The sequence below is a fragment of the Salvelinus namaycush genome, chromosome 22 (assembly GCF_016432855.1).
Source record: "Salvelinus namaycush isolate Seneca chromosome 22, SaNama_1.0, whole genome shotgun sequence".
NCBI classification, from domain to species: domain Eukaryota; kingdom Metazoa; phylum Chordata; class Actinopteri; order Salmoniformes; family Salmonidae; genus Salvelinus; species Salvelinus namaycush.
The window spans coordinates 26,565,253-26,590,054 of record NC_052328.1 but is presented as its reverse complement, the minus strand read 5'-3'; the positions used below and the strand labels follow the sequence as shown (position 1 = coordinate 26,590,054).

General features: G+C 44.2%; 1 protein-coding gene across 2 annotated transcripts in view; it reads left to right on the top strand.

The window, feature by feature from the left end:
• Positions 1-24,802, top strand: part of LOC120017702 (attractin-like protein 1) — a 314,009-nt gene that overhangs the window by 80,500 nt on the left and 208,707 nt on the right. The window contains exons 13-16 of one of the 2 annotated variants that reach the window (XM_038960633.1): positions 9,773-9,891; positions 10,109-10,225; positions 10,391-10,523; positions 23,268-23,455. In XM_038960633.1, coding sequence (XP_038816561.1) covers positions 9,773-9,891; positions 10,109-10,225; positions 10,391-10,523; positions 23,268-23,455 — 557 coding nt within the window. The remainder of the gene's footprint in view (positions 1-9,772; positions 9,892-10,108; positions 10,226-10,390; positions 10,524-23,267; positions 23,456-24,802) is intronic. The other variant, XM_038960634.1, reaches the window with a different exon arrangement.

The window sequence follows — 24,802 nt, the reverse complement described above, 5'->3', positions numbered from 1 at the left end:
TTTGACTATTGGATGTTCTTATAGGCACTTTAGTATTGCCAGTGTAACAGTATAGCTTCCATCTCTCTCGCCGCTACCTGGGCTCGAACCAGGAACACATCGACAACAGCCACCCTCGAAGCAGCGTTACCCATGCAGAGCAAGGGGAACAACTACTCCAAGTCTCAGAGCGAGTGGCGTTTGAAACGCTATTAGCGCGCACCCCGCTAACTAGCTAGCCATTTCACATCGGTTACACCAGCCTAATCTCGGGAGTTGATAGGCCTGAAGTCATAAACAGCGCAATGCTTGAAGTATTGCGAAGAGCTGCTGGCAAAACGCACGAAAGTGCTGTTTGAATGAATGCTTACGAGCCTGCTGGTGCCTACCATCGCTCAGTCAGACTGCTCTATCAAACCAGAGACTTAATTATAACATGATGACACACAGAAATACGAGCCTTAGGTCATTAATATGGTCGAATCTGGAAACGATCATCTCGAAAACAAAACGTTTATTCTTTCAGTGAAATACGGAACCGTTCCGTGTTTTATCTAACGGGTGGAATCCATAAGTCTAAATATTCCTGTTACATTGCACAACCTTCAATGTTATGTCATAATTACGTAAAATTCTGGCAAATTAGTTCGCAATGAGCCAGGCGGCCCAAACTGTTGCATATACCCTGACTCTGTGTGCAATGAACGCCCGAGAAGTGACACAATTTCACCTAGTTAATATTGCCTGCTAACCTGGATTTCTTTTAGCTAAATGTGCAGTTTTCAAAATATATAGTTCTGTGTATTGATTTTAAGAAAGGCATTGATGTTTATGGTTAGGTACACATTGGAGCAACGGCAGTCCTTTTTCGCGAATGCGCACTGCATCGATTATATGCAACGCAGGACACGCTACATAAACTAGTAATATCATCAACCATGTGTAGTTATAACTAGTGATTATGATTGATTGTTTTTTATAAGATAAGTTTAATGCTAGCTAGCAACTTACCTTGGCTTCTTACTGCATTCGCGTAACAGGCGGGCTCCTCGTGAGGCAGGTGGTTAGAGCATTGGACTAGTTAACCGTAAGGCTGCAAGTTCAAATCCCCGAGCTGACAAGGTACAAATCTGTAGTTCTGCCCCTGAACAGGCAGTTAACCCACTGTTCCTAGGCCGTCATTGAAAATAAGAATTTGTTCTTAACTGACTTGCCTAGTTAAATAAAGGTACATTTATTTTTTTATTTTTTTTAAATATATATAAAGGTTGCAAGATTGAATCCCTGAGCTGACAAGGTAGAAAATAACATGGCTATATACAGGGAGTAGAAAATAACATGGCTATATACAAGGAGTAGAAAATAACATGGCATTTAGAAGTCTAATGGCTTGGGGGTAGAAGCTGTTCAGGGTTGTGTTGGTTCCAGACTTGGTGCATTGTTACCGCTTGCCGTGCGATAGCAGAGAGAAAGTCTGTGGCTTGGGTGGCTGGAGTCTTTTTAACAATTTTTGGGGGCTTCCTCTGACATCGCCTGGTATAGAGGCCCTGGATGGAAGGGAGTTCGGCCCCAGTGATGTACTGGGCTGTATGCACTACCCTCTGTAGCACCTTGCGTGGTGATGCAGCCAGTCAAGAAGCTCTCGACAGTGCAGCTGTAGAACTTTTTGAGGATCTGAGGGCCCATGCCAAATCTTTGTAGTCAATGAACAGCATTCTCACGTAGGTGTTCCTTTTGTCCAAGTGTGAAAGGGCAGTGTGGAGTGTAATAGAGATTGCGTCATCTGTGGAACTGTTGGGGCGGTATGCACATTTGAGTGGTTCCAGGGTGTCTGGGATGATAGTGTTGATGTGAGCCCCCTTCAAACGATTTCATAGCTACAAATCAAATTGCGTGGTCACATACACGTGTTTAGCAGATGTTATTGCGGGTGTAGCGAAATGCTTGTGCTTCTAGTTCCGACTAGGGTTGCAAAGGGTCAGAAGTTTTCCATGGGAAGTTAAGTCCTGGAATTTTGGGAATTTTGCTTAAATTCATCAAAAAAAAATTGCTTACAACAGTGAACCTTTTACACAAAGGCAATTCTAGGTCTTGTGACATATTTTGGTTAAACTATCCCCAATTCAATGGAATTGCATCCCTCTGCATGCACAGTGCATTCTTCCATCACATGTACAGTGCACTCTTCCATCACATGTACAGCTGATTCTCAAGATCTTGCACACTAATGAGATGCTATTGAGCCCACACTACTACACTGTCTGATCCAAGGACTACATGCTTTCTGGTAAGTTTTGATTACAATGCTGGGTGGGGTGAATAGTAGTAGCCTACAGCAAAGTGTGTTTAAATAATTTCTAACTTATTAACAATTTCTGCTAGTTAGTTTTCTACCATTTATCTGTGCAAGGAATTGTATTATTATTCTTTTTTTACAATTTATTTTTCTAATCTTTACAGGAAAATGCCACGGGCACTATCTGATGTGTGGAGACATTTCACTGCAGCTAATGTAGAAGGAAAAGCTGTGTACATTTGCAAATACTGTGCAAAATCTTATGTGATGAATGCAACAAAGATGCAGAGTCATCTGGCCAAGTGCATGAAGTTCACTCAGTGCCCCCAACAAGCAACCTCTGACAAAAGTCCCTCTACTACTATTCGACGTGAAAATGATGAATCAGACACCTTATTGATACAACAGCTCATGGTCCTCCTGGAATCACTCAATGGAGGAATGTAGTCAGAGAAATGCTGATGAATGTCTTGCTCGAGCTGTGGATGCAACTGATTCACCTCTGATAGTCACAGGCAATGTGTAATGGAATAGATTTCTGAATGTTCTTTGCCCAGCATACACCCCTCCGACCAGACATGCTTTATCTACTCTTTTGCTGGATGCAGAGTTCAACAGAGTTCAAGTGAAGGTCAAGCAAATCATAGAGAAAGCAGACTGTATTGCAATCATCTCTGATGGGTGGTCGAATGTTCGTGGGCAAGGAATAATTAACTACATCATCTCCACCCCTCAACCAGTATTCTACAAGAGCACAGATACAAGGGACAACAGACACACCGGTCTCTGCATTGCAGATGAGCTGAAGGCAGTCATCAATGACCTTGGACCACAGGAGGTATTTGCACTGGTGACAGACAGTGCTGCGTACATGAAGGCTGCTTGGTCTGTGGAGGAGTCCTACCCTCACATCACACCCATTGGGTTTGCTGCTCATGCATTGAATCTGCTCCTCAAGGACATCATGGCACTAAAAACAATGGATACACTCTTCAAGAGAGCCAGGGAAATGGTTAGGTATGTGAAGGGTCATCAAGTTATAGCAGCAATCTACCTCACCAAGCAAAGTGAGAAGAATAAGAGCACCACATTGAAGCTGCCCAGCAACACCCGTTGGGGCGATGTTGTCATCATGTTTGACAGTCTCCTGAAGGGGAAGGAGTCTCCCAAGGAATCTGTCTGCCGATATGGACATGCCCATCAAGAGGATCCTCCTGGATTATATATTTTGGGAGAGAGGGGTAAGCAGCCTGAAACTCCTGAAACCTATAGCAGTAGCCATTGCACAGATTGAGGGAGGGAATGCCATTCTGATGTTCAGACTCTGCTTGCAGATGTAAGAGAAGAAATCCATACTGCCCTGCCCATCTCACTTTTGCTCCAAGCAGAAGAAACTGCAGTTCTGAAATGCATCATAAAGCATGAAGACTTCTGCCTGAAGCCCATACACACTGCAGCGTACATGTTGGGCCCCAAATATGCTGGCTAGAGCATCCTGTCTGGTGCAGAGATCAACAAGGCTTATGGTGTCATCACTACTGTGTCTCGCCACCTTGTCCTGGATGAGGGCAAGGTTCTTGGCAGTCTGGTGAAGTACACTTCCAAGCAAGGGCTTTGGGATGGAGATGCAATATGGCAGTCGTGCCAACATATCTCATCAGCCAGCTGGTGGAAAGGACTTTGTGGATCTGAGGCTCTTTCCCCTGTTGCCTCCATCATCATCAAATCAAATCAAAGTTTATTTGTCACGTGCAACAGGTGTAGACCTTACAGTGAAATGCTTACTTACAGGCTCTAACCAATAGTGCAAAAAAGGTGTTAGGTGAACAATAGGTAAGTAAAGAAATAAAACAACAGTAAAAAGACAGGCTATATACAGACACCAGTTAGTCAGGCTGATTGAGGTAGTATGTACATGTAGATATGGTTAAAGTGACTGCATATATGATGAACATAGAGTAGCAGTAGCGTAAAAGAGGGGTTGGCGGGTGGTGGATGGCGGGACACAATGCAGATAGCCCGGTTAGCCAATGTGCGGGAGCACTGGTTGTTCGGCCCAATTGAGGTAGTATGTACATGAATGTATAGTTAAAGTGACTATGCATATATGATAAACAGAGAGTAGCAGCAGCGTAAAAAGAGGGTTTGAGGGGGGTTGGGGGCCACACAATGCAAATAGTCCAGGTAGCCATTTGATTACCTGTTCAGGAGTCTTATGGCTTGGGGGTAAAAACTTGAGAAGCCTTTTTGTCCTAGACTTGGCACTCCGGTACCGCTTGCCATGCAGTAGTAGAGATGACAGTCTATGACTGGAGCGGCTGGGGTCTTTGACAATTTTTAGGGCTTTCCTCTGACACAACCTGGTGTAGAGATCCTGGATGGCAGGCAGCTTAGCCCCAGTGATGTACTGGGCCGTACGCACTACCCTCTGTAGTGCCTTGCGGTCAGAGGCCGAGCAATTGCCGTACCAGGCAGTGATGCAACCAGTCAGGATGCTCTCGATGTTGCAGCTGTAGAACCTTTTGAGGATCTCAGGACCCATGTCAAATCTTTTTAGTTTCCTGAGGGGGAATAGGCTTTGTCGTGCCCTTTTCACGACTGTCTTGGTGTGTTTGGACCATTCTCGTTTGTTGTGGATGTGGACACCGAGGAACTTGAAGCTCTCAACCTGCTCCACTACAGCCCCGTCGATGAGAATGGGGGCGTGCTCGGTCCTCCTTTTCCTGTCGTCCACAATCATCTCCTTAGTCTTGCTCACGTTGAGGGATAGGTTGTTATTCTGGCACCACACGGCCGTCTCTGACCTCCTCCCTATACGCTGTCTTGTCGTTGTCTGTGATCAGGCCTACCACTGTTGTGTCGTCTGCAAACTTAATGATGGTGTTGGAGTCGTGCCTGGCCATGCAGTCATGGGTCAACAGGGAGTACAGGAGGGGACTGAGCACGCACCCCTGTGGAGCTCCGGTGTTGAGGATCAGCGTGGCAGATGTGTTGCTACCTACCCTCACCACCTGAGGGCGGCCCGTCAGGAAGTCCAGGATCCAGTTGCAGAGGGAGGTGTTTAGTCCCAGGATCCTTAGTTTAGTGATGAGCTTTGAGGGTACTATGGTGCTGAGCTGTAGTCAATGAATAGCATTCTCATGTAGGTGTTCCTTTTGTCCAGGTGGGAAAGGGCAGTGTGGAGTGCAATAGAGATTGCATCATCTGTGGATCTGTTTGGGCGGTATGCAAATTGGAGTGGGTCTAGGGTTTCTGGGATAATGGTGTTGATGTGAGCCATTACCAACCTTTCAAAGCACTTCATGGCTACAGACGTGAGTGCTACGGGTCTGTAGTCATTTAGGCAGGTTGCCTTTGTGTTCTTGGGCACAGGGACTATGGCGGTCTGCTTGAAACATGTTGGTATTACAGACTCAATCAGGGACATGTTGAAAATGTCAGTGAAGACACCTGCCAGTTGGTCAGGACATGCCCAGAGCACACGTCCTGGTAATCCATCTTGCCCCGCAGCCTTGTGTATGTTGACCTGTTTAAAGGTCTTATTTACATCGGCTACGGATTGCCTTATCAAACAGTCGTCCGGAACAGCTGATGCTCTCATGCATGCCTCAGTGTTGCTTGCCTCGAAGTGAGCATAGAAGTGATTTAGCTCGTCTGGTAGGCTCGTGTCACTGGGCAGCTCACAGCTGTGCTTCTTTTTGTAGACTGTAATAGTTTGCAAACCCTGCGACATAAGACGAGCGTCGGAGCCGGTGTAGTATGATTCAATCTTAGCCCTGTATTGATGCTTTGCCTGTTTGATGGTTCGTCGCAGGGCATAGCAGGATTTCTTGTAAGCTTCCGGGTTAGAGTCCCGCACCTTGAAAGCTGCAGCTCTGCCCTTTAGCTCAGTGCGAATGTTGCCTGTAATCCATGGCTTCTGGTTGGGGTATGTACGTACGGTTACTGAGGGGACGATGTCCTCGATGCACTTATTGATAAAGCCTGTGACTGATGTGTTGTACTCCTCAATGCCATCGGAAGAATCCCGGAACATGTTCCAGTCTGTGATAGCAAAACACTCCTGTAGTTTAGCATCTGCTTCATCTGACCACTTTTTTTATAGATCGAGTCACTGGTGCTTCCTGCTTTAATTTTAGCTTTTAAGCAGGAATCAGGATGATAGAGTTGTGGTCGAATTTACCAAATGGAGGGCGAGGGAGAGCTTTGTACGCGTCTCTGTGTGTGGAGTACAGGTGATCTAGAATTTTTTTCCCTATGGTTGAACATTTAACATGTTGATAGAGATTTGGTAGAACTGATTTAAGTTTCCCTGCATTAAAGTCTCCGGCCACTAGGAGCGCCGCCTCTGGGTGAGCGGTTTCCTGTTTGCTTATTTCCTTATACAGCTGACCGAGTGCGGTCTTAGTGCCAGCATCTGTCTGTGGTGGTAAATAAACAGCCACGAAAAGTATAGCTGAAAACTCACTAGGCAAGTAGTGGCCTGCAATTTATCACAATATACTCTACTTCAGGCGAGCACAATCTAAAGACTTCCTTAGATTTCGTGCACCAGCTGTTGTTTACAAATATGCACAGACCGCCCCCCCCCCTCGTCTTACCGGATTGTGCTGTACTATCTTTCCGGTGCAGTGTATATCCCTCTAGCTGAATAGCCATGTCATCATTCAGCCACGATGCCGTGAAACATAGGATATTACAGTTTTTGATGTCCCGTTGGTAGGATATTTGTGATCGTACCTCGTCTAATTTATTGCCCAATGATTGCACGTTGGCGAGTAGTATTGATGGTAACGGCAGCTTTCCCAGTCGCCTTCTCCGGGTCCTGACCAGGCATCCGGCTCTTTGTCCTCTGTACCTGCGTCGCTTCCTCTTGCAAATAGCGGCGATGTCGGTCCTGTGGGGTGTTTGGAGAATGTCTTGTGCGTCGTCTTTGTTGTAGAAACAATCTTTGTCTAATCCGAGGTGAGTGATCGCTGTCCTGATATCCAGAAGCTCTTTTTGCCGTAAGATACGGTTGCAGAAACATTATGTACAAAAGTTACAAATAACGTGAAAAAAAACACATAATAGCACAATTGGTTGGGCGCCCGTAAAACTGCTGCCATTTCTTTCGGCGCCATTTTTAATATAACCAAATCCCACCAACATCAGCCGCCTCATAACGCAACTGGTCCTTGTTTGGGAACACACACACCAAAGCACGCAACAGGCTGACCAATACAAGGGTTGAAAAATTGGTGGCCATCTGGGCAAATTTTTGGCTTTTTGAGCCTGACAACGAGTCTTCTTCACCAAGGTTGGAAAGTGACAGTGAAGATGAGGCCTCAGAGTCTGATGTTCAATAGGTGGACATTGAGGAGGTCCACGGAGAAGACATGGAAGCCTGAGAGGAAGACAACCAAAGCTTTAGTTTCTAGACTATCATTTTATGTCCTCTGTTGAAAATGTTTTTGCGAGATGCGATGGATCATTGGGGATCATTCAATATTCCCTTTCTTTTGTTGTTCAGTGAAAACATCCCATGTGAAGAGTCAACTCATTTAATTCATTTAGTTCAATTTCGTAAATATTTTTTTATTTTCATTTCTATTGGAATGATTTAATTATTTGCAATTGTCTACTTATGATAAGGTAAAATGTTTATGTTTCTGTCTCCGTATGTTATGGTAAATATATCCAATGTAAAAAAACATCTACATTTAAATGATATTAATTTGCATATATGTCCGTTAATTCACATATTTTTCCGTTAATTCCCATGGAAAGTTTCCACCTCTGAATATTCCCCAAAATGTGCAACCCTAGTTCCGACAGTGCAGCAATATCTAACAAGTAATATCTAACCATTTCACAACATGTACCCAATACACACAAATCTAAGTAAATGAATGGAATTGAGAATATATAATTATATGGACGAGCAATGTTAGAGGGGCATAGACTAAGAGCGATGGGTAACGATGCTTCGTGGGTGACTGTTGGTGATGTGTGCAGAGGGTCCCTGGTTCGCGCCCGGGTCGGGGCGAGGGGACGGACGTAAAGTTATACTGTTACATTGGCAATGGAGAAATGCTCACTAACAGGGATGTAAACACATTTTTGCACAACATTTGAGAGAAATATGATTATTGTGCATATGGAAAAATTCTGGGGTCTTATTTCAGCTCATGAAACATGGGACCAACACTTTACATTTTGTGTTTATTTGTGATCAGTGTAATCTACAGCTTATTATGAGGTATTCTACCTCAGGTGAGCAGAACCTCGAAACTTCCTAAATATTAGAGATCGCGCACCAGACTTTGTTAACAAAGAGACACACACCTGCCTTTGAGTTTACGAGACGCTGTGGTTCTGTCCTGCGGATGCATAGAAAAACAGCTAGATTTATATCAACCAAGTCCCCGTTCAGCCACGACTCTGAAGCACAGGATATGACAGATCTTCACGTCCAGTTGATAGGATTGTCTCGAATGGATCTCGTCCAGTTTGTTCTCCAGTGATTGTACGTTCGCCAGTGGAACAGAGGGTAGAGGAGGTTTATTTACTCGTCGCCGTGGTTTCATTGAAGTCGAATTCTTCATCCAAATCTCTATTCTGATTTCCAGGTGCTCTTTTCGGTCATAGGATACAATGGCAGAAACATTATGTCCAAAAATAAATACACAAAATAACATAATTGGTTAGGAGCCCGTAAAATGGATGCTACACATCCCAGCACCGTTCTCTCTTACCTGACTAATGGATACATGCTCTATAGTTGAGCCGTCCATGATGAAGCCAAATCACATTTCACATAAAACTCTCTGGTTCCTTACCTATCTCTTGTACTGTATGAATCATCATCCTCCAGGAAAGCAATAATACTTTTTTGATTTCTCTTAAAGCCTGTGTACATAATCGTGGGAACAAAAGGTCAGGACCAACACAATTATTCCATTCGGAGGCAATTACCATTATGCTGAAAATACACTGACACGGAAACACATGTATTGTGTTAATTACAGGGCGGTTTTAGAGCGTTATCACTGATGAATTGGACCGGTGATTAATGAAATGACGTTTTAATTGATGACAGATTATCACACTGTTTATCCTCTGTCCTTGTCTAATCGTTCAGTCAGTCATTTGTAGTTGGCTGCTGGCATGCAGGGTAAGTGGCTCTACAGGGCCATTAGAAATGATAGGCATAGAGCTAGACCCATCTACCTTTCTGTTTTCTTGCTGATAAGGTGGTATTGCAGGGGACATTTGCGTGTCAAACGTATTTTATTTCTTGATTGAGTCACTATGCTGTTTACTAGTATTGTTTCTCTGACTGTCCTCAAGATTCCCTGTCTCGGCCCAGTCTCTGTTCTGCTACGGTCACCACTGATCTTGAACATGAACTCTCTTGCTGACTAGGTTCTCCAACTCTGTTCCCTTGTAAAACTGCCTGTATCGAGACTAACTTCCGTTGTTAAACTGTGTGGTCGCCCCCCCCCCCCACTCCAGACAGTGCAGCCGAGAGATGCTACAGGTTCTCCGACTGCGTCAGCTGCACTGCCAACACCAACGGCTGCCAGTGGTGTGAAGACAAGAAGTGCATCTCTGCCTCCAACAACTGCACTGTGGTGAGTCTGCCTACAGGGGGCGGAAGTGAGACGGCACAATCACAGCTAAAGTAGTCAATAAATGACACAGCATGAATAGTCAGGTAGCCTAAAGCTTGCCTTCTCATACGTCACCACTTAACTGTTGTTGTAGCCAAGTCATTATCTCCCCTGCTTGGCTAACAGTGTCAGTTAGCCTAATGCTTGCCCCTGCTGTCTCCTCTATGTATGTCTGTAGCTGACCCTGGAGCTAGCGCAGCAGCATAGAGGTCCTCTGTCCCTGGCCCCTCCCCCTTCCATGCTGTCTGATCACCAGCTCTCTGTGTGGAAGCAAGGGGCCAAGAGGATGGGACATGTGGGTATTCCATACTGTTGCAGGGGCTTTGCTATTAATGTCAAACCATCCTTTTCTGTTCTGCCAAAGCACAAATTGCAGCTTTACATTACCTCAATACTGTGAAGCAAATTCACTATAATAATAACAATGTTGACGTTTGTTACTTGTATTCTTTCTTCCCAGTCTGTGAGGAACTTCACCAAATGCCATGTGAGGAATGAACAGATCTGCAGCAAGCTGGTCAACTGTAAGAGTTGCTCCCTCAACCTCCACTGTCAATGGGAGCTCCAGCAACAGGAGTGCCATGCCATCCCTGGTGAGAAAGAACACACACACACACACAAATGTCTTCCAAAATCTCCAAACAAGCAAGAACTCAGCTGACTACCTGTTTGACAGCTATAATCAAGTTTGATTGATTGGAGAACTTGTGTCAATGTTTGATGCATTATTAACTAGGGCTGGAACTTGCCTGGGACCTCACAATAGGATATTATCACAATACTTAGGTGCTGATACGATGCGTATTGCGGTTCTCACGTTTCTAAACTCAGCAAAAAAAGAAACGTCCTCTCACTGTCAACTGCGTTTATTTTCAGCAAACTTAACATGTGCAAAAATTTGTCTGAACATAACAAGATTCAACAACTGAGACATAAACTGAACAAGTTCCACAGACATGTGACTAACAGAAATTGAATAATGTGTCCCTGAACAAAGGGGGGGTCAAAAGTAACAGTCAAAATCAAAAGTAACAGTCAGTATCTGGTGTGGCCACCAGCTGCATTAAGTACTGCTTGCTGTGAGATGTTACCCCACCAAGGCACTTGCAAGTTCCCGGACATTTCTGGGAGGAATGGCCCTAGCCCTCACCCTCCAATCCAACAGGTCCCAGACGTGCTCAATAGGATTGAGATCCGGGCTCTTCGCTGGCCATGGCAGAACACTGACATTCCTGTCTTGCAGGAAATCACGCACAGATCGAGCAGTATGGCTTGTGGCATTGTCATGCTGGAGGGTCATGTCAGGATGAGCCTGCAGGAAGGGTACCATGTGAGGGAAGGAGGATGTCTTCCCTGTAACGCACAGAGTTGAGATTGCCTGCAATGACAACAAGCTCAGTCCGATGATGCAGTGACACACCGCCCAGACCATGACGGACCCTCCACCTCCAAATCGATCTCGCTCCAGAGTACAGGCCTCGGTGTAACGCTCATTTCTTTGACGATAAATGCGAATCCGACCATCACCCCTGGTGAGACAAAACCGCGACTCGTCAGTGAAGAGCACTTTTTGCCAGTCCTGTCTGGTCCAGCGACGGTGGGTTTGTGCCCATAGGCGACCTTGTTGCCAGTGATGTCTGGTGAGGACCTGCCTTACAACAGGCCTACAAGCCCTCAGGCCAGCCTCTCAGCCTATTGCGGACAGTCTGAGCACTGATGGAGGGATTGAGCGTTCCTGGTGTAACTCGGGCAGTTGTTGTTGCCATCCTGTACCTGTCCCGCAGGTGTCATGTTCGGATGTACCGATCCTGTGCAGGTGTTACACGTGGTCTGCCATTGCGAGAACGATCAGCTGTACGTCCCATCTCCCTGTAGCTCAGTCTTAGGCGTCTCACAGTACGGTCATTGCAATTTATTGCCCTGGCCACATCTGCAGTCCTCATGCCTCCTTGCAGCATGCCTAAGGCACGTTCACGCAGATGAGCAGGGACCCTGGGCATCTTTCTTTTGGTGTTTTTCAGAGTCCGTAGATAGGCCTCTTTATTGTCCTAAGTTTTCATAACTGTGACCTTAATTGCTTACCATCTGTAAGCTGTTAGTGTCTTACGACCATTCCACAGGTGCATGTTCATTAATTGTTTATGGTTCATTGAACAAGCATGGGAAACAGTGTTTAAACCCTTAACAATGAAGATCTGTGAAGTTATTTGGATTTTTACGAATCATCTTTGAAAGACAGGGTCCTGATAAAGGGAAGTTTCTTTTTTTTCTGAGTTTATATGTATTGCGATTCGGTACTATCATTTTAATGCGATTTGATGTTCCAAACATATTGCTCACCATATGTCTGCTGCAGAGAGATGAGAGAGTATGAGAACTAGTTTTGACCAGTCAGGGAAGTAAAAGTGCTGAAAACATGTTGGCTCACTATTTAAAAAGAAGATGGAGAATTAGATATGAAGGAAAAATACTGGAGTTCTGGTGTTGGTACAGCCAATTAGTGCAAAAGTGATATTGTTGATACAACTGTAAATTGCATTAAATTAAAAAAAATCACGAGTATTAGCACTCTTATATTGTTTCCTCAGAGATGCCATATTTTTCCCCTCTCTGTCTCCAGAAGAAGTTTTACACATTTGATACACATTTGAACAAAAACCAACAAACACGTGTGTGTGTGTGTACACACATACACACACACTACCGGTCAAAAGTTTTAGAATACCTACAAATTCCAGTTTTTTTTTTCTTGATTTTTACTATTTTCTACATTGCAGAATAATAGTGAAGACATCAAAACTATGTATTAACACATATGGAATCATGTAGTAACCAAACAGTCTTAATCAAATCAAACTATATTTTATATTTGAGGTTCTTCAAAGTAGCCTTTGCCTAGATCACAGCTTTGCACAGTTTAGGCATTCTCTCAAATAGCTTCTTTTTTTAAATTTTTTTAACCTTTATTTAACTCGGCAAGTCAGTTAAGAACAAATTCTTATTTTCAATGACGGCCTAAGAATAGTGGGTTAACTGCCTTGTTCAGGGGCAGAACGACAGATTTTTACCTGGTCAGCTCAGGGATTAGATCTTGCAACCTTTCGGTTACTAGTCCAACGCTCTAACCACTAGGCAACCTGCCAGCTTCATGAGGTAGTCACCTGGAATGCATTTCAATTAACAGGTATGCCTTCTTAAAAGTTAATTTGTGGAATTTCTTTCCTTAATGCGTATGAGCCAATCAGTTTTGTTGTAACAAGGTCGGGATGGTATACAGAAGATAGTCCTATTTGGTAAAAAACCAAGTCCATATTATGGCAAGAACAGCTCAAATAAGCAAAGAAAAACGACAGTCCATCATTACTTTAAGACATGAAGGTAGGTCAATACAGAACATTTCAAGAACTTTGAATGTTTCTTCAAGTGAAGTCACAAAAACCATCAAGTACTTTGATGAAATTGGCTCTCATGAGGACCTCTACATGAATGGAAGACCCAGAGTTACCTCTGCTGCAGAGGATAAGTTCATTAGAGTTATCAGCATCAAAAATTGCAGGCCAAATAAATTCTTCACGGAGTTCAGGTAACAGACACAACTCATCATCAACTGTTCAGAGGAGACTGCGTGAATCAGGCCTCCATGGTTGAATTTCTGCAAAGAAACGACTACTAAAGGACACCAATAATAATAAGAGACCTGCTTGGGCCAAGAAACAAAAGAAATGGACATTAGACCGGTGGAAATCTGTCCTTTGGTCTGGAGTCCAAATTGGAGACTTTTGGTTACAACCGCCGTGTCTTTGTGAGATGCGTTGTGGGTAAATTAATGGTCTTCACATGTATAGTTGATGTCGGAAGTTTACATACACTTAGGTTGGAGTCATTAAAACTCGTTTTTCAACCACTCCACAAATTTATTGTTAACAAACTATAGTTTTGGCAAGTCGGTTAGGACATCTACTTTGTGCATAACACAAGTCATTTTTCCCAAAAAAATTTACAGACAGATTATTTCACTTATAATTCACTGTATCACAATTCCAGTGGGTCAGAACAGTGGGTCAGAAGTGTACATAGACTAAGTTGACTGTGCCTTTAAATAGCTTGGAAAATTCCCGAAAATGATGTCATAGCCAATCAGAAGCTTCTAAAGCAAATTGACATTATTTGAGTCAATTGGAGGTGTACCTGTGGATATATTTCAAGGCCTACCTTCAAACTCAGTGCCTCTTTGCGTGACATCAAGGGAAAATCAAAAGAAATCAGCCAAGACTTCAGAAAAATAATTGTAGACCTCCACAAGTCTGGTTCATCCTTGGGAGCAATTTCCAAACGCCTGAAGGTACCACGTTCATCTGTACAAACAATAGTATGCAAGTATAAACACCATGGAACCACGCAGCTGTCATACCGCTCAGGAAGGAGACGCGTTCTGTCTCCTAGAGATGAACGTGCGAAAAGTGTGAATCAATCCCAGAACAACAGCAAAGGACCTTGTCAAGATGCTGGAGGAAACAGGTACAAAGGTATCTATATCCACGGTAAAACGAGTCCTATATCGACATAACCTGAAAGGCCGCTCAGCAAGGAAGAAGCCACTGCTCCAAAACCATTAAAAAAGCCAGACTACGGTTTGCAATTGCACATGGGGACAAAGATCATACTTTTTGGAGAAATGTTCTCTGGTCTGATGAAACAAAAATAGAACCGTTTGGCCATAATGACCATCGTTATGTTTGGAGGAAAAAGGGGGAGGCTTGCAAGCCGAAGAACACCATCCCAACCGTGAAGCACCGGGGTGGCAGCATCATGTTGTGGGGGTGCTTTGCTGCAGGAGGGACTGGTGCACTTCACAAAATAGATGGCATCATGAGGAAGGAAAATTATGTGGATATATTGAAGCAACATCTCAAGACATCAGTCAGGAAGTTAAAGCTTGGTCGCTAATGGGTCTTCCAAATGGACAATGACACCAGGCATACTTCCAAAGTTGTGGCAAAATGGCGTAAGGACAACAAAGTCAAGGTATTGGAGTGGCCATCACAAAGCCCTGACCTCAATCCTATAGAACATTTGTGGGCAGAACTGAAAAAGTGTGTGAGAGCAAGGAGGCCTACAAACCTGACTCCGTTACACCAGGTCTGTCAGGAGGAATGGGCCGAAATTCACCCAACTTATTGTGGGAAGCTTGTGGAAGGCTACCCAAAACGTTTGACCCAAGTTAAACAATTTAAAGGCAATGCTACCAAATACTAATTGAGTGTATGTAAACTTCTGACCCACTGGGAATGTGATGAAAGAAATAAAAGCTGAAATAAATCATTCTCTCTACTATTATTCTGACATTTCACATTCTTAAAATAAGTGGTGACCCTAACTGACCTATGACGGGGAATTCTTACGAGGATTAAATGTCGGGAATTGTGAAAAACTGAGTTTAAATGTATTTGGCTAAGATGTATGTAAATTTCCAACTTCAACTATGTGTATGTATGTATGTATGTATGTATGTATGTATGTATGTATATGTGGGTATTTTTATTTTATTTATTTCACCTTTATTTAACCAGGTAAGCTAGTTTAGAACTGCGACCTGGCCAAGATAAAGCAAAGCAGTGCGATACAAACAACAACACAGAGTTACACATGGAATAAACAACCATACAGTCAATAACACAATAGAAAAAAACAAAAGTCTATATACAGTGTATGCAAATGGCGTGAGGTAAGGCAATAAATAGGCCATAGTAGCGAAGTAATTACAATTTTGCAGATTAACACTGGAGTGATAGATGAGCAGATGATGATGTGCAAGTAGTGATACTGGTGTGCAAAAGAGCAGAAAAGTAAATAAAAACAATATGTGGATGAGGTAGGTAGATTGGGTGGGCTATTTACAGATGGACCATGTACAGCTGCAGCGATCGGTTAGCTGCTCAGATAGCTGATGTTAGAAGAAAAAAAAAGTTAGTGAGGGAAATGTAAGTCTCCAGCTTCAGTGATTTTTGCAATTCATTCCAGTCACTGGCAGCAGAGAACTGTAAGGAAAGGCTGCCAAAGGAGGTGCTGACTTTGGGGATGACCAGTGAGATATACCTGTGGAGCGCGTACTACGGGTGGGTGTTGTTATCGTGACCAGTGAGCTGAGGTAAGGCGGAGCTTTACCTAGCATGGACTTATAGATGACCTGGAGCCAGTGGGTCTGGCGACGAATATGTAGCGAGGGCCAGCCGACTAGAGCATACAGGTCGCAGTGGTGGGTGGTATAAGGGGCTTTGGTAACAAAACAGATGGCACTGTGATAGACTGCATCCAGTTTGCTGAGTAGAGTATTGGAAGCTATTTTGTAGATGACATCGCCGAAGTCGAGGATCGGTAGGATAGTCAGTTTTACTAGGGTTAGTTTGGCGGCGTGAGTGAAGGAGGCTTTGTTGCGAAATAGAAAGCCGATTCTAGATTTGGTTTTGTATTGGAGATGTTTGATATGAGTCTGGAAGGAGAGTTTACAGTCTAGCCAGACACCTGGGTATTTGTAGTTGTCCAGAGTAGTGATGCTGGTCCGGCGGGCGGGTGCGGGCGAACGGTTGAAAAGCATGCATTTGGTTTTACTAGCATATAAGAGCAGTTGTATGGCATTGAAGCTCGTTTGGAGGTCAGTTAACACAGTGTCCAAAGAAGGGCCAGATGTATACAGAATGGGGACGTCTGCGTAGAGGTGGATCAGGGAATCACCCGCAGCAAGAGCGACATCATTGATATATACAGAGAAAAGAGTCGGCCCGAGAATTTAACCCTGTGGTTCCCCCATAGTGACTGCCAGAGGTCCGGACAACAGGCCCTCCGATTTGACACACTGAACTCTGTTTGCGAAGTAGTTGGTGAACCAGGCGAGGCAGTCATTTGAGAAACCAAGGCTATTGAGTCTGCCGATAAGAATACGGTGATTGACAGAGTCGAAAGCCTTGACCAGGTCGATGAGGACGGCTGCACAGTACTGTCTTTTATCGATGGCGGTTATGATATCGTTTAGTACCTTGAGCGTGGCTGAGGTGCACCCATGACCAGCTCAGAAACCGGATTGCACAGCGGAGAAGGTACGGTGGGATTCGAAATGGTCAGTGATCTGTTTATTAACTTGGCTTTCGAAGACTTTAGAAAGGCAGGGCAGGATGGATATAGGTCTATAACAGTTTGGGTCTAGAGTGTCACCCCCTTTGAAGAGGGGGATGACCGCGGCAGCTTTCCAATCTTTAGGGATCTCGGACGATACGAAAGAGAGGTTGAACAGACTCTAACAATGGCGGCGGATAGTTTTAGAAAGAGAGGGTCCAGATTGTCTAGCCCAGCTGATTTGTTCATGTCCATGTTTTGCAGCTCTTTCAGAACATCTGCTTTCTGGATTTGGGTGAAGGAGAAGCTGGGGAGGCTTGGGCAAGTAGCTGCGGGGGGGGTGCGGAGCTGTTGGCCGGGGTTGGGGTAGCCAGGAGGACAGCATGGCCAGCAGTAGAGAAATGCTTATTGAAATGTTTGATTATCGTGGATTTATCGGTGGTGACCGTGTTACCTAGCCTCAGTGCAGTGGGCAGCTGGGAGGAGGTGCTCTTGTTCTCCATGGACTTTACAGTGTCCCAAAACATTTTGTAGTTAAAGCTACAGGATGCAAATTTCTGTTTGAAATAGCTAGCTTTGCTTTCCTGACTGACTGCATGTATTGGTTCCTGACTTCCCTGAACAGTTGCATATCGCGGGGACTATTCGATGCTATTGCAGTCCGCCACAGGATGTTTTTGTGCTGGTCGAGGGCAGTCAGGTCTGGAGTGAACCAAGGTCTATATCTGTTCTTAGTTCTACATTTTTTAAAAGGTGCATGCTTATTTAAGATGGTGAGGAAATTACTTTTAAAGAACGACCAGGCATGCTCTACTGACGGGATGAGGTCAATGTCCTTCCAAGATACCCGGGCCAGGTCGATTAGAAAGGCCTGCTCGCAGAAGTGTTTTAGGGAGTGTTTGACAGTGATGAGGGGTGGTCGTTTGACCGCGGACCCATAGCGGATGCAGGCAATGAGGCAGTGATCGCTGAGATCCTGATTGAACACAGCAGAGGTGTATTTGGAGGGCAAGTTGGTCAGGATAATATGAGGGTGCCCATGTTTACGGATTTAGGGTTGTACCTGGTGGTTTCTTTGATAATTTGTGTGAGATTGAGGGCATCTAGCTTAGATTGTAGAACTGCTGGGGTGTTAAGCATATCCCAGTTTAGGTCACCTAACAGAACGAACTCTGTTAGGTAGATGGGGGGGCAATCAATTCACATATGGTGTCCAGGGCACAGCTGGGAGCTGAGGGGGACTATAACAGGCAGCAACAGTGAGAGACTTATTTCTGGAGAGATTAATTTTATGTATGTACTCTATATATACATACACGCACACAACTGGGTATACATAACAATGAACAGACCTGTATACACACATGCACTACATATGGATGTGCACACAAGAAAATACACACAAGCACCACTACACACCTCCAAATACAGTCCATCCACAAATGCACTCTCCTCTTCAGCATGTGGCCGGGAAGCAGGCCAATTATAATTATTTACTTGATGTTATGAAAATGGAGCCTCAGCTGACTCACAAATGAGAGCCCAGTAAGTCAGTGTGAGCTTCAGCTAGCTAGTTAGCTGTCAGTAGAGTAGACTATAACGCATGTTTGCTGGCAGCCTTATCTAAACCTTCTGGGTCTGTTTAATCAGACCAGTTTAACACACTGAGGACACTTGGGGACTTATAGAGACCCCACGTTTCTGCTCTCCATCTCTGAGAGGTGTGTTGACGAGATCATCTTGCTACTTTACCATTGGACGGACCACTGATTGCATTTTCTTTTTTCTGCCCTGTAGTGTGCCTCCAGGAAACTTCTTAATTCTATAAGGTCAATTTGACATGAAATTAAACGCTGTAGGAAGAGTGTGTGCGTGTGTGTATATACTACTTTACCAAAAGTATGTGGACACGTGCTCGTCGAACATCTCATTTCAAAATCATGGGCATTAATATGGAGTTGGTCCCCCCTTTGTTGCTATAACAGCCTCCACTCTTCTGGCAAGGTTTTCCACTAGATGTTGGAACATTGCTTCAGGGATTTGCTTCTATTCAGCCACAAGCATTAGTGAGGTCAGGCACTGATGTTGGGCGATCAGGCCTGGCTTGCAGTCGGCATTCCAATTCATCACAAAGGTGTTCGACGGGGTTGAGGTCAGGGCTCTGTGCAGGCCAGTCAAGTTCTTCCACACCAATCTCGACAAACCATTTCTGTATGGACTTCGCTTTGTGAACGGGGGCATTGTCATGCTGAAACAGGAAAGGGCCTTCCCCAAACTGTTGCATCAAAGTTGGAAGCACAGAATCATCTAGAATGTCATTGTATGCTGTAGCGCTGAGATTTCCCTTCACTGGAGCTAAGAGGCCTAGCCCGAACCATGATAAACAGCCCCAGACCCATTTTTGCTCCTCCGCCAAACTTTACAGCTGGCACTATGCAGTCGGGCAGGTAGCGTTCTTCTGTCATCTGCCAAAACCAGATTAGTCCGTTGGACTTTCAGATGGTGATGCGTGATTCATCACTCCAGAGAACGAGTTTCCACTTCTCCAGAGTCCAATGGCGGCGAGCTTTACATCACTCCAGCCGACGCTTGGCATTTTGCATGGTGATCTTAGGCTGCTCGGCCATGGAAACCCATTTCATGAAGCTTCCGATTAACAGTTATTGTGCTAATGTTGCTTCCGGAGGCAGTTTGGAAACTTTGTAGTGAGTGTTGCAACCGATGACAGACGATTTGTACCCGCTACGCGCTTCAGCACTCGGCAGTCCTGTTCTGTGAGCTAGTGTGGCCAACCACTTCGCAGCTGAGCCGTTGTTGCTCCTTGACGTTTCCACTACACAATAACAGCACTTACGGTTGACCGGGGCAGCTCTAGCAGGGCAGAAATGTGAAGAACTGACTTGTTGGAAAGGTAGCATCCTATGACGGTACCACATTGAATGTCACTGAGCTCTTCAGTAAGGCCATTCTACTGCCAATGTTTGTCTATGTTGCATGGCTTGTCTATGTTGCATGGCTGAGTGCTTGATTTTATACACCTGTTAGCAATGGGTGTGGCTGAAATAGTCAAATCCACTCATTTGAAGGGGTTTCTCACACGCTCTGAATGAAAACCAATTTAACTAGCCCACCAAGCTTACCTCGGCTTCTGAATCCATTAAAGGAAGTTATGGATGGAGATATATTTGTAAGCATTGAATGCTGTAAAATATGTATTTTCTAATTTCCCAGTAAAGCTTTCGTTTGAATGTCAGAAACATTTTAGGAATACCAATATATCCTCAATAGAGACAGTTATGGAATTCCATTTATTTAGGAAAGAAAAGGTCAAGCCATTGGAAAGTTTAAGCAACACAAAGCACTTTTTTACTGGATATGTCCTCAAGAAAAATGAAACGTTGACAAGGAAGTTAGAAGTGTATTAGTCCCAACTCTGCTTCGTCAAGGACAGGCAGTTAAGATGATATGTTTGTCAGAGTCACTAACTAAATGTCTGTAGATACACACATTAGCTGTGCATGGGTAAAATCACTGGGAAAGCCAATCCAGGAAACAAAAGCCATATTATAACATACAGTACCAGTCAAAGTTTGGACACACCTACTCTTTTGAAGGAAAAGCAGCCAAAAAGTGCTCAGCATATGTGGGAAGTCCTTCAAGACTGTTGGAAAAGCATTCCAGGTGAAGCTGGTTGAGAGAATGCCAAGAGTCTGTAAAGCTGTCATCAAGGCAAAGGGTGGCTACTTTGAAGAATCTAAAATGTAAAATATAGTTTGATTTGTTAAACACATTTTTTGGTTACTACATGTTTCCATATGTGTTATTTCATAGTTTGTCTTCCCTATTATTCTACAATGTAAAAAATAAATAAATAAAATTGTGTGTGTGTGTGTGTATGTATATATATATACTGTCAACTGTGTTTATTTTCAGCAAACTTAACATGTGTAAATATTTGTATGAACATACAAGATTGAACAACTGAGACATAAACTGAACAAGTTCCACAGACATGTGACTAACATGAATGGAATAATGTGTCCCTGAACAAAGGGGGGGTCAAAAGTAACAGTCAGTATCTGGTGTGGCCACCAGCTGCATTAAGTACTGCAGTGCATCCTCCTCATGGACTGCACCAGAGTGGCCATTTCTTGCTGTGAGATGTTACCCCACTCTTCCACCAAGGCACCTGCAAGTTCCCAGACATTTCTGGGGGGAATGGCCCTAGCCCTCACCCTCCGATCCAACAGGTCCCCGACGTGCTCAGTGGGATTGAGATCCGGGCTTTTCGCTGGCCATGGCAGAACACTGACATTCCTGTCTTGCAGGAAATCACGCACAGATCGAGCAGTATGGCTGGTGGCATTGTCATGCTGGAGGGTCATGTCAGGATGAGCCTGCAGGAAGGGTACCACGTGGGGGAGATGGATGTCTTCCCTGTAACGCACAGAGTTGAGATTGCCTGCAATGACAACAAGCTCAGTCCGATGATGCTGTGACACACCGCCCCAGACCAGGACGAACCCTCCAAATCGATTCTGCTCCAGAGCACAGGCCTCGGTGTAACACTCATTCCTTCGACGATAAACGCGAATCCGACCATCACCCCTGGTGAGAAAACCGCGACTCATCAGTGAAGAGCACTATTGCGGACAGTCTGAGCACTGATGGAGGGATTGTGCGTTCCTGGTGTAACTTGGGCAGGTGTTGTTGCCATCCTGTACCTGTCCCGCAGGTGTGATGTTCGGATGTACCGATCCTGTGCAGGTGTTGTTACACGTGGTCTGCCACTGCGAGGACGATCAGCTGTCCGCCCCGTCTCCCTGTAGCTCAGTCTTAGGTGTCTCACAGTACGGACATTGCAATTTATTGCCCTGGCCACATCTGCAGTCCTCATGCCTCCTTGCAGCATGCCTAAGGCACGTTCACGCAGGGAACCTGGGCATCTTTCTTTTGGTGTTTTTCAGAGTCAGTAGAAAGGCCTCTTTAGTGTCCTAAGTTTTCATAACTGTGACCATAATTGCCTACCGTCTGTAAGCTGTTAGTGTCTTAACGACCGTTCCACAGGTGCATGTTCATTAATTGTTTATGGTTCATTGAACAAGCATGGGAAACAGTGTTTAAACCCTTAACAATGAAGATCTGTGAAGTTATTTGGATTTTACGAATTATCTTTGAAAGACCGTACTGAAAAAGGTATGTTTCTTTTTTTGCTGTGTGTGTGTGTGTGTGTGTGTGTGTGTGTGTGTGTGTGTGTGTGTGTGTGTGTATATATATATATATATGAATTGCAAATTGAGCCTGACCTTTGGCTTCAATGTAAAGTTATGAGTGATTAGCACAATAGTGCTGCAATGTTGATCTGTGTATTGTTCTAAACACTGTAACTCTAGCCAAGTGTTTGAATTCTTCACTACTGCTCTGTAGTTAGTCATCTTTTCAATAGCCTTATGGAAAAAAGAGATTATTTCTCAGTCTGATGAAAAGCATATGATGGTATCCATTATCCAATCTATGAATGTAATCAGCGCAAGTCTCCGAAATAAGCAGAACAATTGTTGTGATGAAACTGGAGTTGTTTTTCCTTTTAATCTCTGCAAATTGTTGTTTTAATAAAGGTCTCGTCAGGCGTCCATGTAGTTCCTCCCACTGTTTGACGTGTCTGTATGCTGGTGCTGGACAGACACATACTTGTGTATTCCTGTAGGGTGGTCGATGCACTCCTCTTTGAAGAATAGTCCATCATTCTCTATCTTTTTCTCAACTGACTGACATTGCCTGATTTCACACCAGGAAATACTTGTCAGTCAACCTCACTTTTATATTTAAGCAATAAGGCATGAGGGGCTGTGGTATATGGCCAATATACCACGGCTAAGGGCTGTTCTTAAACACGACGCAACGCGGCGTGCCTGGATACAGCCCTTAGCCGTGGTATATTGGCCATATACCACAAACCCCCGAGGTGCCTTATTGCTATTATAAACTGGTTATCAACGTAATTAGAGCAGTACAAATAAATGTGCTGTCATACCCGTGGTCAGCCAATCAGCATTCAGGGCTCGAACTACCCAGTTCCAATTAACGATATATCAGTGTGCTGTGAGTTGCATATCAAATCCAGTTGATATGAGGGGTCTTGAGGCCAGGAGCAGATCTATGCACTATTCATTTGTGTGGCCCAGTACAGTCAGAAGCCTGGGTCTAAAGTACTGCTCTGTCCACAGCCCAGCTCTGTGGAGAAGGCTGGCACCATGTAGGGGAGGCATGCCTGAGGATCAACTCCAGCAGGGAGAGCTATGACAATGCCCAGCACTACTGTAAGAACCTGGACGGGAACATAGCCTCCCTCACCACCCCCAAGCAGGTGGACTTTATACTGGACGAGCTGCAGAAGTACCAGCTACAGGAGAAGGTAAGGGAAACGCCTCGGTTTAAAACGGTGTGTTGTTTTGAACGTTGTCCTTCATAAAGTTCTGTCTTGAGGAATGTCTTTTTTCCAAGTCGAATGCCTAAGGAATCGCCATGACAGTGGAACTTCTATTACCCCATGATGATCTGAAGCCAAACACATTGAATACGTGTCTTAGCTTATTTACTGACGAGTCAGTCCACACATGATCCATTGGATATAGGGCCAACACTGAGATTTCTGTGATCCCAACCTAACCTTTTGTATTTATTTTGTCAAGAGTCACACTTCCTGTTTAAATGCCCACCACACATGTTGGCTTTTCCAGTGATTGTGCTGTCAGAACTGAGAAGGATATGCAGGAGCAAGTATTTGACTGGTGTTATTAATTGAATGGAGCTCGAGGATCTCTCTCGATGGTTTTAGGGTGTTTAAGTAGCATGTTTCTGCTCTTTGAATATTAACACTGTTCTTAATAATAAAGCTCACCTTTGATGTTTTAAGATGCAGAGGCAACAGGAAGGAGTTTATGCTCTCCATGGCTACAATAATCAGTTTTCTTTTCATCCAAGCAATTCATTATTTTTTTGTCCCAGTAAAAGAGGATTTGAATTAAAGTGCATTTTCAGAGTACAGCAACACGTTTTTCAGGATTTGAATCCTGGCGGTCTCCCTCGGTTACTCAAGTAAATGTTCACTGTGTGATAGATCATAGCAGGTGTTACCGGCTAATTAACAATTTATTACAGGTAAAACTTTTGAGACATTATTGCCCATTATGAAATAACTCATACACAGACATTTGTAAAAGTCTAATAAGTACCTTAGTTTAATGACTCTGGCCTGTCTTGGTTTTATGGGTTAGTGTTGGCTGAGGTCGGCACTTTCACTGTAATTATAGCAATTTGCCCAACGGTTTGATTTAAGATTTCACATAAACATTACTTGATCAAATATATATGATGTACTGTATGTTGTGAAATGAATAACATGTTTTCATACTGACTGGCCCTCAACATGGTATGGAGAATAGAGAGAATTCTTAGCTTAGATTCCAGGCTCTCCATCCTTAACCTCTCTCTCTCTTTCTTCTGTCTCTCCCCATCTCCTTCTCGTCTTTCTCTTTTTCTCCCTCTCTCTACCTCTTTTTCTCCCTCCCTCTACCTCTTTTTCTCCCTCCCTCTGCCTCTTTTTCTCCCTCCCTCTGCCTCTTTTTCTCCCTCCCTCTGCCTCTTTTTCTCCCTCCCTCTGCCTCTTTTTCTCCCTCCCTCTGCCCCTTTTTCTCCCTCCCTCTCTGTCTTTTTCTCCCTCCCTCTGTCTTTTTCTCCCTCCCTCTACCTCTTTTTCTCC